Genomic DNA, 16,018 nt, shown 5'->3' with positions numbered 1-16,018 from the left:
AAACACTGACACTTTCCATCCGGTTGGGAACTTTCCTTTTCCCCAAACTTCATTATAAAAGCCTCACCCAGATGTTTTATTTATAGCAGATTTCATCTTATACCCAGGGGATGTTATTCCTACTCTTGGCCTCTTCATTTCTTCCATAGTGAATGAAGCACCCATTGTATTGTTAATTTCCTTCCGCCTCTCAAGCCTTCCAGAATAAACTGATTTTGTTCCTTCCCTTCCTCTTTTTTCCTCCTCAGATTATTTGAGCTATGATTGTCAGTGAGGGCCTTTCATTATCATCCACCTTCATAACAGGATATTTCCATTCTCTTCTGATTCTTTATTTGTCCATTACTTTTACATTATATTACTCATTAGCAGCTCCAAGCAATAATGTTTTCACTTTTTACTTCAATTTTTACTTCAATATATTCACTTAATTTTATTTTGTCTCATTTACTCTCACAAATAAAACTAAACTTTTCCCAGTTGGCAGGGTCAAATATCCACTTCCCTTTTCTCTCATTGTGTATTTTCCTGCATTAATATTCTACAGAAAACTGGATAATGATCACTCCCCACTGATGTTTCATAAGTTACATATCCCAGCTAAATTATTTGACACCAAAGTTAAATCCAATATTGACATATTCCCTGTGTTCACATCCAGTCTGGCCCTTCTCCTATCATTTAAACAAACCAAGTCCTTTTTCTCTAACAATTGTTAATTCACCCCTCCATTTACATCCATTTTTGTTCCTCCCCATAATGTACTATGTGCATAAAAATCCCCACATATCACTCTTATTTCCATCCATTCCTTCAATTTTCCTTAACACATTCAGATCTTATTTCTTACTATTATAATAATTCATAATTATGAGCTCTCCTTCCTTCATAAAGCTCTCTATGAACAAGAGGTACATGGGAAATTGAGTTTGTTTGCTTTTTTTTCAATTAACGTTGTTTTAATCCCATTTAAACATTATAACAATACAGACTGAGAACAAATTTAAACAACATGCACATAGGCACACATAGAGTACAAATGAGGTTAAAGGGGTAAACTATATATGTCTTTTAAAAGTAAATAAATATATAAATAAAATAATGATTTATTAATTATTGGCTTGAGGACCTTTAAATATTGGGTGCAATGGGACAGTCAAACGTATGCCTTTATGAATTAAAGGGGTCATGTGATTTCAATCTTTCCTTTCTCTTTGGAGTGTTAAAAGCTCTTGGTGCATAAAGAAGATTTGAAAAGTTGCAAGTCTCCAACCCAATGAGATATTCTTTAAAAAAGTTAAGACTCATCCACGTCCCCCTAAAACTCCTCGTTTACACTCGCCCACGTCTACGTCAGACGTGATGTGGGAAGACTTGCATAACACCACATATTTACAAATGTGCTCTGCACATTTTTTATGTTTCTCTTATGGCTTCAGACCTTTGTTCTATTCGAACATTAGTATCATGCGAAGTGGACATCACAGGATATTCTGCCATGTTTTCAGTTCGATGCAAACGTATGTGTTCCATTGGTGTCCAAGTGCACTGAAGTGTTTATTTACAGAGGTATATGATGTCACACTTGTCCGTAAATCTGTGAATTAATGTTCAGAAGTGAGGTAAACTACCAACAGACTTCCCCTGCTCATGTAGTAAGGAGCAAGGAACACTGTATTGGGACCATGTCAATGTGAACAGTTAACAAAGAGAAATGTGTGAAATATGCAGAGCTGGGGGTGCTAGCACTGGATTGAGAACCGCTGGTTTAAAGTGCTTTTTTGTCGTTTCTCTGATCACAAATGCAAAATTGTTTTTATGTTTACATGCCGCGATGCAAACGCAATGTGTAGAAACACAGTTTAAGTCATTACAATCCATAATAATGTCCCCACTGGATGCAAAAAATGCCTAATTTGTAATATATTTTAATGCTTTTGTTTTGTCACGCCGGGTTTCTGACCAGTACATGCATCACAGTATGGTAAGAGGCGTAGCATTTCCATCACACACTTGAGGCATTCGGCCAATCACAACGCACTGGATAGCTGGTCAATTAAAGCACACCTTGCTTTTCAGACAGAGGCGCTTTGTAAAATACGATGCATTTAAGAATGCGGGGCATAGATGAGCAACAATTATGTACAGTACATTATGTGGAAAATACTGTTTTTTTTATTTATTTTTTTTTTTTTACCTTAAATCACATAAACGCATTTAATTACACCAAATAATGTTCTATTTAGGAGCATCATATGACCCCTTTAAACACTGTGTTCTTTTATTTTAAAACCACATTTGTGACCCTGGAACCTGGTTTAAGTTAAGCAATTTAATTTAATTAGCAATAACCAAAAATACATTGTATGGGTCAAAATTATAGATTTTTCTTTTCTTCAAAAAATCATTAGGATATTAAGTAAAGATCATGTTCCATGAAGATATTTAGTAATTTCCTATCGTAAATACTTAATTTTTGATTAGTAATATATATTACTAAAAATTAATTTAGACAACTTCAAAGGCGATTTTCTCAATATTTTAATTTTTTTGCACCCTCAGATTCCAGATTTTCAAATAGTTGTATTTCAGCCAAATATCGTCAGATTCTAATAAACCATACATCAATGGAAAGGTAATTTATGATATATAAATCTACACAAAATAACAAATTGTAAATATTATTGCACAATGACTGAGAAATCAATGTTATTTAAATGTTATTAATCAATGTTAAATGTTATTTTTTTTAAATCACCAGTTTACATATCATTACTCTAGACTTGATATAGCCTACATTATGAACTGACAATGATTATCATTTAAAGATAATCCACAGCACCTCTTTATACTGAAAAGGATTTCACTTAAATAAGAAATATTATTTACAAGTAACATAGAGGTGTAATACAGTATAGAGGAGTAATGCAGTATAGCAGTAAAAACCTTAATTTTAAAGACTGTCACATACACTGGTCAATGGCAATATCGCATGCTTTGGCAAATGTTATAGCAAGAGCTTTAACACATTTTTCCTGTTCAGTTTCTCTGTTGACCATCTCATATTAGTTGTTGTCTTTTGTCAATTCATCCATAAGATGTCGTTCTTCCTGGTAAAGCAAATCAAAAAATATCCGTTTTGATGAAAGTCCTTGTCCTTCAATGATCTTAAAGATTGTCCTCATTTTATTCTGAGGTGTTGACATTTTTCTGATTTCTTCTATCTGTTCATCTGCAATAATGTCTTCAAAGTGATCTAAAATGGCATCAATATTTTTCACCTTTTGGATAAGTTTAGCTTTGTTCTTTTTGAGAAAGGATGCACCTGCAGAAAATAGTCATCAACACATTTAATTTGTACAGTATTTACATTTTTGTGAGATAGAAGCTAATTTTGTTCTGCTACAGTTCTAAAACTAGCGGATTCAAATGTAAATAAAAGGGCTAGCCTAAGATTACGTCAAGGTTATGTGCTTACACTGCTCATCGGTGGATAGACTCGGTCTCCTGTTTTCCGCAGTATAGTCTGGAAGATAAAATCTTGGTTAAAGTCTTCATTTTCAACTTTTGAGACTAACTGTATGAATGATTTAATTGATCAGTAATTTTTTTTTAACAATTGATATATATTTAACAGTGTGCTGTGCTCATATGTTCAGGTAGATCAGCACAAGGGCCCCAATTGCTGCAGTCTACCTTGAATGCTGAACATATAAAAAGTATCCACTGTCTATGATGATTAATATTTTAGGTGGATTATTGTCATGTCAGTTATTTACTTTCCTAAACCTTTACTCCAGTAAAAGGACAGTATCTTACTTACCTGTTAGTGTTATGTCACTGCTCCATACAACATCAACCCTTCCTTTCCTTGGGTTTTTCTTTTTGAGGTGTAAACCCACATCCATCACACCATCTGGCAACTTTATATCAAATGTCGGATAGTAATGTTTCCACTGCTTAGTGCAATGAAGTTTTGTGTCCTAACAAAGGAAAGACAGGGATAATAAGTTTGATTCAAAGACAATCTCTAGAACTAAATTTCAGAAAAAATTTGGCAACTTTAATATTGGATTCTTTGACATTTAAAAAAAAAAATGAAATAAAAAACAAATCAACGGTTTTAACGTTTAAACGCTTTAGTCAGATTGAAAATGAGGTTTTAGATAGCGGATGATAAAGTCTAGAAGATACACAATTGGTCAGAACGTTTTTCCGAATGTTTCTCAAGATCACAGTCTTTTGTCAAGAAATGACTTCGGTGTGTTGATAGAAGCTGATGATTACTGAACTTTCCTGCAAAGCAACAATCTAGCAAAGTATTTTTCAGGGATGATTCATAGAACATAAGCAACATTATAGATAAATTAAATATGTAAACTATTTGATCCCTAATGTCCCTGTGATTTATCAATTAGAAAATCTTAAAAATGAAAAAAAAAAAACTCCTGCTTTGAGAAAATCTCATATTCTTATTCTAGTCCATATACTGACCATCGGTTGTATCTTTGGCCTCACTGAAGGTCCATGTTCCTCAACAGGATCACAGGACATGCTGTACACACATTCATATTTCAGCATGCATTCACAAGCTGTTTGGATTAATGTGTAATCTTTATTACATTTTTCCACCTAAGAAGAGAGAAAGGGTAAAGTCATTTATAAAGGTCAGTCAAAAAAGGTGAAACTGCTTTAAAAAAAATATTTAAAGTATACCTCTCTGGGATCCACATTGCGTGGTTTTAGAAACACATGCAGCCTATGTGCTTGCTGTAGATAGAATAGCATCACCTGGCCATGTGTCTTAGACCAATCACCCGTAAACCAGTTTGCAATTTTGGAAATAAAAAAGTATGATGTTCCTGGGATGCTCACTGTAGCATGCGTGCTTGTGATATTTTGAAGTTTCAGAATATCAACCATCTGATTAGAGTAATGTATAACTGATATGAAGTGGTGGGCATCTTCTATGAGATTAAAAACAATAATAATTATTTTAAAAAATATAATAATTCACTTTTTTGCCATTACATCTAAATTGAAAATATAATAAATGTTATACTTTTATATTATACAAGATATTTCTTAAAAGTTTGCACTTTTTATTATTCACAGATTATGCTCAGTATCTCATATTACTCATAATTTTGCCAGCTCACCAATGGAGGTCTCACAATGAGGTAGTCTGAGCTGAGACAGCTCACCCTGAACACATTTGATATCATACACGGGTCCTGCTTGGTAATAGTTGGCGGGGACTGGACAATCACTGTCTTGAAGAACAGTCCTGTATAGCACCTCTCCTTCCCCCTCCATGTTAAAACCTATCTGTGTAAACTTACAATGGAACCAGCCTGCATGGTTGCAACGTAACCTATTTACATTTGAAAAAAACAACAAAAAAACAACAACAACAACAGAATATTAATGTAAACCGATACACTCAATTATCTTACTTCACCTTTTTGTTGACACAATACCTGTATTTCCCCTCTTGAACGATGACCTCAGGAGTGAACAAGTAATCTTTCAAGTCTTGCTTCTGGGAAAAATAAAAAGTGGCTGAATTGAAATTGTACTTAAAATTAGACTAATTTAAATTTGCAAAAATCATTGTAAAAGAAATTCATCAATAACCTACCCTTAAAATGTCTAAAGTGGATTGAGAATCTCCATCTGATATGTCTGGTAAAACTAGATGCATTGAATTATTTCTCTTTATCATCCTCTGTATCCTCTCTGAAAGCTCGATCCTCTCTGTAGTTTCTGGTGCATAGCCACAGATGTAGGATTTGTGTCCACATTTTTCAAGAAGCCACTCCAATACACGTCTCTGAGCTCCAGAATACGCAGTTATACAACTGTCTCCCTCTGTAAATACTACAATGACATGAGTCCAGAATTTCTCTCCAAGAAACTTCAAATTTTCAACAATCTCTTTGGTCTGGTCTGTGAATCTGTCATTATGCAGAGAAAATGCAAGTAGAATGGCATGGGGCCCAAGAGTTGGTTTTTCCCATCTAAGAATCCTCTTGGCATTGCAGATATCAATATCAACCAAGTGCACAGTCTTCTTATTCATTGCACCTTTGAAAGTCTTAAGCCTCCCACTGACGGCTTCATCATAATTTCCTTTATCAAAAATTAAGTTTAGAACAGATTTTTCTGTTTCACTGAAACGCATGAGCCAAATTCTCATCTCTGTGAGAAGAGGACTGTCACCTATTTAAGAAAAACAAATAGCAGTATAAAGAGACAGCAGAAATGTTACTGAGGTTTAACCTGGATTTTTCTTTATAGGTAAATTGAATATCTCTTAAGTAAACTAGTACACATTATGACATAGATGTGCGTGGATGAGTTTGAACTTTTATAAAGAATATCTCTTTGGGTTTGAGACTTTAGTCTTTGCAACAGACAGCTTGTAACACTCCAAAGAGAAAGGACAACTTGAAATCGCATCAAATGACTTTAAATTGTGTTAAACTGTTAACCTATGGGACATTTAATTTTTGCCTTTAATTTTGGTGACCAGTGTATTTCAAGTAATCCAACATAAATATCAAATATTAATTTATATTTCTATCAAAAATAAATATGATAAAAATTAAAAATTGCATTTACCGAAACTGAGTCCATTTGTTAGGGCTCTCTCATAAAACTCTTCAGCCTTGAGTTTTTCACCCTTCACTTCATGAATGAATCCCTGTATCCCACACACAATGCCATCCGGGTTTTTCAGCCTATTGAGACGATGTTCAATCATCGCTTTGAGTTTCTCCTCACACACCTTGCCTTGCTCTGATTTCGGCTGCAGCCTTAGGCCTTGCATGAAATGATGGATGGCCAGTTCTTCAGACCTTCTGGTATAGAGCTGATAATTGCCATATAAACAATGAACATTTGGCAAGTGATGCTTTTCCTTATTCGCCATTTTAAATGCTTTCTCAAAAAATATCTCAGCTTCCTCAAAACTACCACGTTGTCCGTAGTGAAGTGCCAAATCTGCCGTGGCAACGACGAAAGAAGGTTTTAGGGAAACTGCCTTTTCCAGGTGCTCGATGCACTGATCCAGGTATTGCTGTTTTTCATAAGATTCTTCAAAATCAAACCCTGCTTTATCTTGTGTCCTATTTTTTTTTTCCAGGAATATTTTTGTACTTTTATAACACAGAGCCAGTTGATGGTGTATGAAGGCTGAGTTTGGGGTAGACTGCAGAGCTTCTTCCAGTAGAGAAATGGCACCGTGCATGTTTCCTAATTGGCGGCAAAATTTTGCTGCGTATCTTATGACGTGTGGATTTTCAGGGGACTTCATCAGTGCCACGGCCACCATTCTCTTTGCAGTTTCAGGTATCTTCCCATCATCTCTGTTACGCAGCATTGTCAAGGCTAGTAACATTAACAGAACAGCATCATCTGGATCAAGCTCTATAGCTCTTTTGAGCTGTTTTATTGTTGGTGAGTCTAAAGATTCAGAGTTCTCATTTGCTGTGCGGAACATTACAATAGCATAGCCTGAATTTAAATCACTGTCATCTGGCTTCATTTCAAGGGCCTGTCTAAAGCATTCCTTTGCAGCATTGTAGTATTTGTAAGAGAATTTAAGAAAAGTCCAGCCCTTCTCTCTGAGCACCTCAACATCATAAGTGAAACCTTCAGAAAATTTTCTGCGGATCCTCTCCAACTCTCTCAAGTAATCTTCACATTTAGAGAACTCATTCATATGATAGTGCAACCAGGCAAGGTCTCCAAAGGTAACAATAAGAACTTCATCACTGTCTTTGTAGTATTCTTTTGCAAGCTGCACTGATTTCTGCAGATTTGCAAGTGCTTCCTGCTGGTGGCCATAGATATACTGAACAAATCCAAGGCTGCTGTAAGCTCGTGTTACTCTTTCCTCGTCCGATTCCAACTGAATCTGTTCCTCAAGACGATTCAGTAAATCATAGAGTACAAAGTCTTCTTCTTCTCTTAGAGACCAAGTAAAATGGCACTCCTGCAGAAGCAGTTTGGTTTTTAAGGTACCTTCAAGACTGAAAACAGAAGCACAAGCTTATGAAATAATGATTTAAACACATTCTATTTGTGTGAGTCACATACTTTAGTGTTGTTGTAGTATGTCGGAATGTACACACTGATACCATGTATTAAAGTACAAAAGAAATTTCCAGTGCTGTAAACTTGAAGAGCAGTTTTTTCCAGTGTTTCTGTTTCCAGGATTAATTCATTTCAGTTACGCTCACATGTGAGCATACAGATACCACAGGCATTTAAACACACACACAGGCAAAAATGTACTACAATGTTGTTTTTACTGAAGTAATATTATTCTACTAGAAAAATGTATATCACTATTTATTTTTATAAACATTTATTAGAGGATCAACCCCATGAGATGAAACATCTCGTTTTCATGGGGGTCCTCAGGATCATGTCCAAACAACATTGAACAGCCGAACAACAGAGTAGATACAATCAAAAAAAAAACAAAAAAACAATCTAAATAATAAATAATAATTACAATAGTAATATAATAGCATTTTTAATTATAAATATAAAAATCAAAATCGCACGCACTCACATACATTCACGGGTCGTGGTCGGTCGGGTCGTTTGAAATAAAAATGGCAATTAATCCTTTGTAATTTATATAGTACTAGACACATTTTTGAAATACATAGGCCTACACTTTATTGGCTGAATAACTGGCATGAAGATGTCGCGTACGAGCTCAGTCTGCACGTAGAGATGGAGGCGGCAAAGAAGACTGCATGGGGAGCAACGTCGCTGTTTTTGGTAAAACATGATTTTGACGACTTAATTAAGTTTTGTTTTATATAAAACTCGTTTTTTTTATAAATTGTATCTTAATTTTGATCAATGTTTTATCAATCAGTTGCCCGTATTTAATAAATAATATGAAATTTTTTTTAGCCTAGCAAACAATGTAATGAGGCGCCGGCACCATCACTTGCATTACATGTGAACTAAACTCAGCGTGTGCCAGGTTAGCAACCATGGTTTTGGGAAACCCACCCCTGATCGGAACATACCTGAGCCTCAATGTCTGCTGACCTTGCAGAAACATACAAATAGACATAGCCAGACTAGACTATTTTAGTACAAATTATGAGCCTACTGATGATTTTTTATAATTCATGACAAAATTATGTCCTATGGCCTATGGCCCAATGCCGCTACGATGAGCATTTACTACTTTTTAAATATGCGGGTCAGAAAGCGAGTCGGGTACAATATTTTATTGTAATTTTTTTGCGGTCCGAGTTGCAGACGGGTTAGTTGAAAACGTCGATCGGGTGCGGGTTATTAATACACTGACCCGCGCATCACTGCTCTCAATCATTGCGAAGTCTTGTTTAGCCTGTCTAGCATTTCCGAGCAATTTCCCTTGTGTTTGTTCTTCCCGTGTCTGATCTTGGATTGTGTATTTCAACTCTGATTCTCTGCTGCCTGCCCCAATCTCTGCTAAGTTCTGTTTTCGATTCTGGTTACCCCTAACATACCTGACACCCTTCCTGATTTTTGCCTGTCCGACCATTCTCTGAATAAACTTCTTCACATGGATCCGAACACCTCTGACTCCACGTTACAGAAGACTTCGCCCTACCAGGATCCAGCATCTCGTTACTGAGATGTCTGTTCCCACTTCAAGGTCAGCAAATCAACTCTCCCGCTCTATCATTGACCCAGTAGATCAGCTATTGCACCTTCGTCAAGGAGCCCTATTTACTGAAGAGTATATTCAACAGTTCTTTGAGATATCATATCAAGTACAGTACTATGATGAAGTTTTGTTTAAGGACTTCAAAGAACCAACTAAATCATTGTTACCTGGATGGGAGTTTAATGGACATCATGGACTATGCACTGATATTATGTGACTCTCCATTCACTGTGGGAGACGCAGAGGACAGTGTTGAAGCTCCAAAGTCTCTCCACAATATGGCACAACGGCGCTGCACAAGATGGCAGCCGCAGTTGATCTTCCAGAGTCAAGTCAGGTCCACGTCGACTTTCCAAAGTCAAGTCAGGTCCCCGTCGACTTTTTCCAGAGTCAAGTCAGGTCCCCGTTGATCGGGTCCCTGTTGACTTCCCAGAGTCTAGTCAGATAACCGTTGATCGGGTCCATGATGTTTTCACAGAGTCTAGTCAGGTCCCTGTTGACTTTCCAGAGTTAGGTCAAGTCACCACTGACCATTCAGAGCAAAGTCAAGTCACAGTTGATCTTCATGAGCAGAGTCAAGTCACAGTTGATCTTCATGAGCAGAGTCAAGTCACAGTTGATCTTCATGAGCAGAGTCAAGTCACAGTTGATCTTCTTGAGCAGAGTCAAGTCACAGTTGATCTTCATGAGCAGAGTCAAGTCACAGTTGATCTTCATGAGCAGTCAAGTCGCCATTAACCTCCGTGAGTTAAGTCAAGTCACAGTTGATCTTCATGAACCCAGTCAAATCTTGCCCAAGATGGCCGCCAGCCCAGCGGCACTGCACAAGATCACCGCCAGCCCAACGTCGCTGCACAAGATCCCTGTCCCAGTTGACTTCCCAGGGTCTAGTCAGGTAACCGTTGATTGGGTCCATGATGATTTCCCAGAGTCTAGTCAGGACCCTGTTGACTTTCCAGAGTTAGGTCAAGTAACCACTGACTGTACATAGCAAAGTCAAGTCACCACTGACCGTCCAGAGCAAAGTTGATCTTCATGAACCCAGTTAAATCCCCATGGATCTAACAGAGCCTCATCACATCTCAGTCGAACTTCCAGAGTCGGCCTCGTCACATCTCAGCCAAACTTCCAGAGCCTCGTCACATCTCAGCCGAACCTCCAGAGCTCTCATCCTATCCTGTCATGGCCATGGAGGCCATCCACCAACTCACTGTCTGTCCTGTCATGGCCAGGGAGGTTATTCATGAACTCCCTGGCTGTCACATCATGGCCCCGGAGGCCGTCTATGAACTCTCGTTTGTTTGTGTCATGGACACGGAGGCCATCCTTGAACTCATTGCCTGCCCTGTCACGGCCACGGTGGCCAGCTACCCTCTCATCATGGCCATGGAGGCTGCTATTAACCTGTTTATGTTCTCTGTTTCAGTCCCACTTGACCAGACTTGCTCTCCTGTGCGCCTTCTGGAAGAGCCAAACTACCAATGTCATATGTTCTTCTCGCTAAAGGACGTGGATGCACCCCTTGGGGTAGATGCACTGGCCCACCCGTGGCCCAGAGTGCTGCTGTATGCCTTTCCTCCCCTGTGTCTGATAATTTCTACACTGGCCGGGGTGAGAGAGCAGGGCCTGTCTCTCATTCTGATAGCACCCAGGTGGCCCAAAGCACCATGGCTGGTGGAGATAATCCCTCTGTTATATGCCGAGCCGTGGTGCCTCCCCCCTGCACGGATCTTTTGTCCCAAGCGAATGGGGAGATTTATCACCGGCACCCGGACAGGGTGGCTCTTTGGGCTTGGCCCGTAAGAGGACGAACCTAAGCGCACTGGGGCTTTCGCCGCGCGTGATTGCTACCATACAGAATGCCAGGGCAGTCACAATTGTGCATCAGTATTGCAGGTTCATGAATTGGGACGTGTCAGGCATCACCTCTCTGGGGCGACCATAAGTGCCGCTGCTAGCCATTTTGGTGCCTTAAGCATAATTCCTTTATGATGCCCCCACTCCGACCCCTAGAAAAAAAAAAAACGTTCTCCCACGCCAACAACTGGAAAGGACCATCTGGCATGGGGGGGGGGGGGCACTTTCTAGACTAGATTAGAGCAATTATTAAATATCTTTCTTGTTCCCCATTTTTTGTAACATATACATGGCTAAAATGTGGCTAATATTTATATAGGCTAATGAAATAATACCGGCATTTAAAAAAAATCATTAGGCTATTTTTGGTGCCCCCTCAGCACTTGGTGCCGTACGCACAGTGCGTGATGCGCGTGTTGGGTGCAGCGGCGCTGGCGACCGTCCTTCTCTGGCTTTCAGAACCTCACTGTGAGTGTATTGGGCAATCGGGGAGCTGTCCATGTCTCTCCAATAGGGCTTGGGCACCAAGTTGCATTCTGGGACGTGGCGGCCATGTTGCCAGCTTCGCGAATGTAAACATACAGCCAGTTGAACGAGAAGAGCAGAGTTGGGTAGAAAGAAAAAAAGATGTCAAAATCGCGAAAAGGTTGTGGGATTTATAGGGATACGCTAAATAGGGATGCCAGGGACCGGTATGTGGACAAAATCGGCTCTATTAACGGTTTGGATCCATATGAAATTCCCAACATATAGTGGAGTACCGACGGAGACTTTTTGCCGCACGCTTGCATTACAGATATCTTCGGCTACCTTGTTTGTTTTGTGAGCGCCTACACTTCAGAATATTTCCGAAGCTACAAGTCAAGTCTCATGTACAGTTCACAAATGGATGGGTTCAGGAGCTGCAAATCATAGAAACGGAACAGCGGCAAAACAGTGTACAGTAATCCGGTAAGCTGCGTTCTAACGTTACCTAGCTGCTAGTTTAGTAACCTTTAGTGCTAACAACTAATATTAATAACTAATAACAAATATTAGTGAATACACATGGACTTTTAACAATGTGTTTCAAAAGTGTAGTTTTTGCTGTCAGCAGAGGGATAGCAACAAATAGATGAATGTTGAAATTTCCCGTGTTTTGGATGAGTAACTCGAGAAATTTCCCTTATTTTCAATGTTGACTTAAGCTATATAAATTAATATTCAGATGTTATGGTCTACGTAGTCGCGTCTCCAAGCAGGAAAGCGGTGTAAAGTTAATCCATTCTCATTTTATTTTCCCCATGGCTATTATGTGTTGCGCTATCACACCCCACAATACAGCAACGGTTGAAAATGGTTAAAATAGATTTTTAATTCATCAAATTAAGACACACGGATGAGAGGGAGTATGTGTAAACACTGCGCAGTAGTCCGAGTGGCAGTAAAGGAAGCATTCAACGTGGCGGCCACGCCAAGTAGTGACGTCACGACGCCCAAGCCCTATAGGTGGATCTCGAACACGAAATGATGAAAGAGAACAATATGTTACTGTCGTAACCCCGGTTCTCTGATACATCGAGTGGAGAGATCCACCAGCTTTGCCCCACTTGCGACACGAGAAGCGAATATACTTACTGGGGAATAGTAGCGCTGCAGCCATTATTATACCCCTAGGTAAGGGGGCGGGGCATTGGCTGCGCGCTTCTGTCTGTCTAGCCAGACTTGGTGCAATTGAATGCTTCTGCAGAGGTCAGGTACGGATGCCCTTCCCATAGGTGGATCTCTCCACTCGATGGTTCAGAGAACCGGGGTTACGACAGTAACCTATTGTTTCGGCAGCGTCTCGCAGCGATTATTTTCGTACCACAGACGCTAAACATTATAAATTATACATGCAGACACTCATATGAGGAGTTTAGCAGCAAATCGGTTTAATCTCCCATTCTCTTTAAAAGCCAGTTGCGCTCGAACTATGGTGATATTTGGCATGTTTGTGTGCTGCTGCGTCCGTGTGTAATAAGGAAAAGTGTACGCGCGTTGTGGACCCAATGCACATATTAATAACGCGTCCTTTAAATATAAAAATACTGCGCCATTGACTTTAGATCAGGTTTCACTTTCAGTTGGTCAATGGCGCAGGCGATTTCAGTTGCCTCAAAATAGCAACGCGCAAGGAATGCGCCTGAACACACCTTTAGATTTAGTCATTTAGCAGACGCTTTTATCCAAAGCGATTTACGAATGAGGACAATGGAAGCAATCATAATCAACAAAACAGCAATGATATAACTATGTAATGCTAAGCTATGCTATGTCATGTAATCTCTTATAAGTGAAATAAAAACACATTCAAAACTGCACCATAGGCAATCATTTCAGTGTGTAAATGTCAGAATGTCTGAAAAACACAGGTTTAACACAATTTATTTTTTCCACAGGTGCTTTGTGCCAGTTTCCATCGTGCATATCGTTCCTAAAATATTTAATTCAACATTAACAACAAACAAACCAACCTCATTTTGTGTCCATCTTCAGTAAATATAAAATCATGAAAATAACAATGTAGCTGGACGTTTTGGAGAAGTGTTATCAAATGCGTTTGAAGCTTCTTCAGCTCAGGACAGGTGAGACTACACCTATAAACTACCATACATGTAGGAAGAGTTGAGTGACTAGATTGGTGACTTGCTTAGCCTACACCACTAGGGTGGGGTTGAGAACAGTGGGGCTCAGCAACCTTCTTAACAAGTGCCAACTATCCCAAAATGATAATGCCAGATAAAATTTGCTATCAATTAAAATGAAAAAAGTCAATCAGTCAGTAATTCCCCTCCAAACAATTCTAAATGGTTTGATCCTTTGTCACTTGATCTGATAAAAGTAGACTGCATCTAAAACAGCATACTTTACTACAATATAAATAACAGTATGTGAAAAGAAAAGTATATTTGAGTTCACATTCATAAACAGTAGGTGAAAAGTTTCCCATATGACCTACTACAATGGGTGAGATTTTGTAGTGTGCACCCTGTCAACAATTTGTGGATGAAAGTGAAGCAACACAACTGACACAGGTCACATGACAATGACAACAGTGTTATGCTGGAAACACTCCTCTCTTAAAAAAAAAAAAACCGAAACAAAAAAAAAAAAACTTTTTGGTCTACTCTAAAGAAAACATGTAACTGCTCTTTTTTTGGTCACAAGTTTGTAATCATCTGAATGTAGGTCAATATTTTGTTTGTTTATGTGTTTGTAATTGTTTTAATGTGAAATGTTGTGCTGCTATTTTGGCCAGGACTCCCTCTCTAGAAGAAGAGATCATCTCAATGGGACTATCCTGGTAAAATAAAGGATAAATAAAAAAAAGTACTATGACAAATGGGTGCCCTAAGCAGGATTGTATTGTTGTGCCCCCCTTCCTCAAATATTAAGAAAATAATAAGAAAAAAAGAAGAAAAAAAAAACAGTATAGGGGTCAAAATAGAACTTTAATAAAATTAAAAAGTATCAAAAATGAAAAAGGGGTGCATTATAGATGACACCTAGATATATAAATATTTTACAGTTGTGTTAATGACTGTATATCATTCTACTCAAATGTTATTGACATTAGAAAAGTGTTTATCAATTTCACATGTAACTTTAGAGTAGTGGTGGAAATTTTGAAAAAGACCACCACTGACACAACTTTCAGATTCTCAAGTTCTCACGAAATTCAAAAGAGGGGCAAAATGTTTTTACCGTGTGATATAAAAGATGTTTTAACATTTTACTGTTTTTTTATGTTTTATACTCAACGAGGCTTTATTTATTTGATTAAAAAATGCAGTAAAAACAGTTATACTGTGAAATATTACATAAAAAAAACTGTTTTCTGTTTTTATATATTGTAAAATGTAATTTATTCCAGTGATTTCACAAGCCAGTTCATCGAAACCTATAGGCACCCACACTTGTAATGTTTTTAAATTAACCAAAATAAATTGTTAATTGAGATTAAATCATTAGCAATGGCTGTCCTATGCCCTTGTCATAATTTAGAAATAAAATGCCATTTTCTACCCTCATTTTAACCCTTTGATTTAAATTTTTTTTTTCATTCATATAAAAAAATAAATATGGTATTACCCTGGCTAAGGTCTATAGGTGGACTTATTAAAGGGCTAGTTCACACAAAAATGAAACTTTGTCATAATTTAACCACCCTCATGCTGTTCATCAGACATTCAATCACCTTCATGACACAAATGAAGATATTTTTAATATTAAAAATTTATTTGAATCCACTGAAAGTCCATTTCAGCAAAAATTCAAAAAGTTCATGAAGACATTGTAAAATAAATCTATTCATTTAGCGATTACATCCAAGTCTTTTGAAGGGACATGATCACTTTATGTGAACAGATTAATTTTAGACTTTTATTCACATAAATATTGATAATCCCATATAAAATATGGTAAACAGAAGCTCAATTGTGCTTGAAATTT

General features: G+C 38.0%; 1 protein-coding gene across 3 annotated transcripts; it reads right to left on the bottom strand.

Moving 5' to 3' along the window:
• Nucleotides 1-2,526: 2,526 nt before the first annotated feature.
• Nucleotides 2,527-14,373, bottom strand: LOC127995967 (uncharacterized). 3 transcript variants are annotated; one of them, XM_052591911.1, is made up of 10 exons: nt 14,041-14,373; nt 6,625-8,036; nt 5,642-6,222; nt 5,481-5,542; nt 5,160-5,374; nt 4,717-4,964; nt 4,495-4,632; nt 3,824-3,983; nt 3,479-3,526; nt 2,527-3,325 (listed from the first exon to the last, which is right to left on the bottom strand). In XM_052591911.1, the coding sequence occupies exons 1-10, from the start codon at nt 14,175-14,177 to the stop codon at nt 3,066-3,068; spliced, it is 3,261 nt and encodes a 1,086-aa protein (XP_052447871.1). In that variant the 5' UTR covers nt 14,178-14,373; the 3' UTR covers nt 2,527-3,065. The 3 variants fall into 3 exon arrangements, with proteins under 3 accessions (XP_052447871.1, XP_052447872.1, XP_052447870.1); XM_052591912.1 differs by having other exon boundaries at nt 4,717-4,967; nt 5,481-5,539; nt 14,041-14,368; XM_052591910.1 differs by having other exon boundaries at nt 4,717-4,967; nt 14,041-14,354.
• Between the last annotated feature and the right edge of the window lie 1,645 nt (nt 14,374-16,018).

The sequence above is a fragment of the Carassius gibelio genome, chromosome A5 (assembly GCF_023724105.1).
Source record: "Carassius gibelio isolate Cgi1373 ecotype wild population from Czech Republic chromosome A5, carGib1.2-hapl.c, whole genome shotgun sequence".
NCBI classification, from domain to species: Eukaryota; Metazoa; Chordata; class Actinopteri; order Cypriniformes; family Cyprinidae; genus Carassius; species Carassius gibelio.
This window is presented reverse-complemented; position numbering and strand designations above follow the sequence as displayed.

Bases quoted from the DNA above. Each gene is read 5' to 3' on its own strand.
- LOC127995967 (XM_052591910.1), bottom strand. From the start codon at position 14,177: ATGGTAGTTTATAGGTGTAGTCTCACCTGTCCTGAGCTGAAGAAGCTT. The intron at 5,375-5,480 runs GTATTGTGTCAA...AAATGTAAATAG, and splicing joins GTTCAAGAGGGGAAATACAG to GTTACGTTGCAACCATGCAG. The intron at 4,633-4,716 runs GTATACTTTAAA...CTCTCTTCTTAG, and splicing joins GCAATGTGGATCCCAGAGAG to GTGGAAAAATGTAATAAAGA.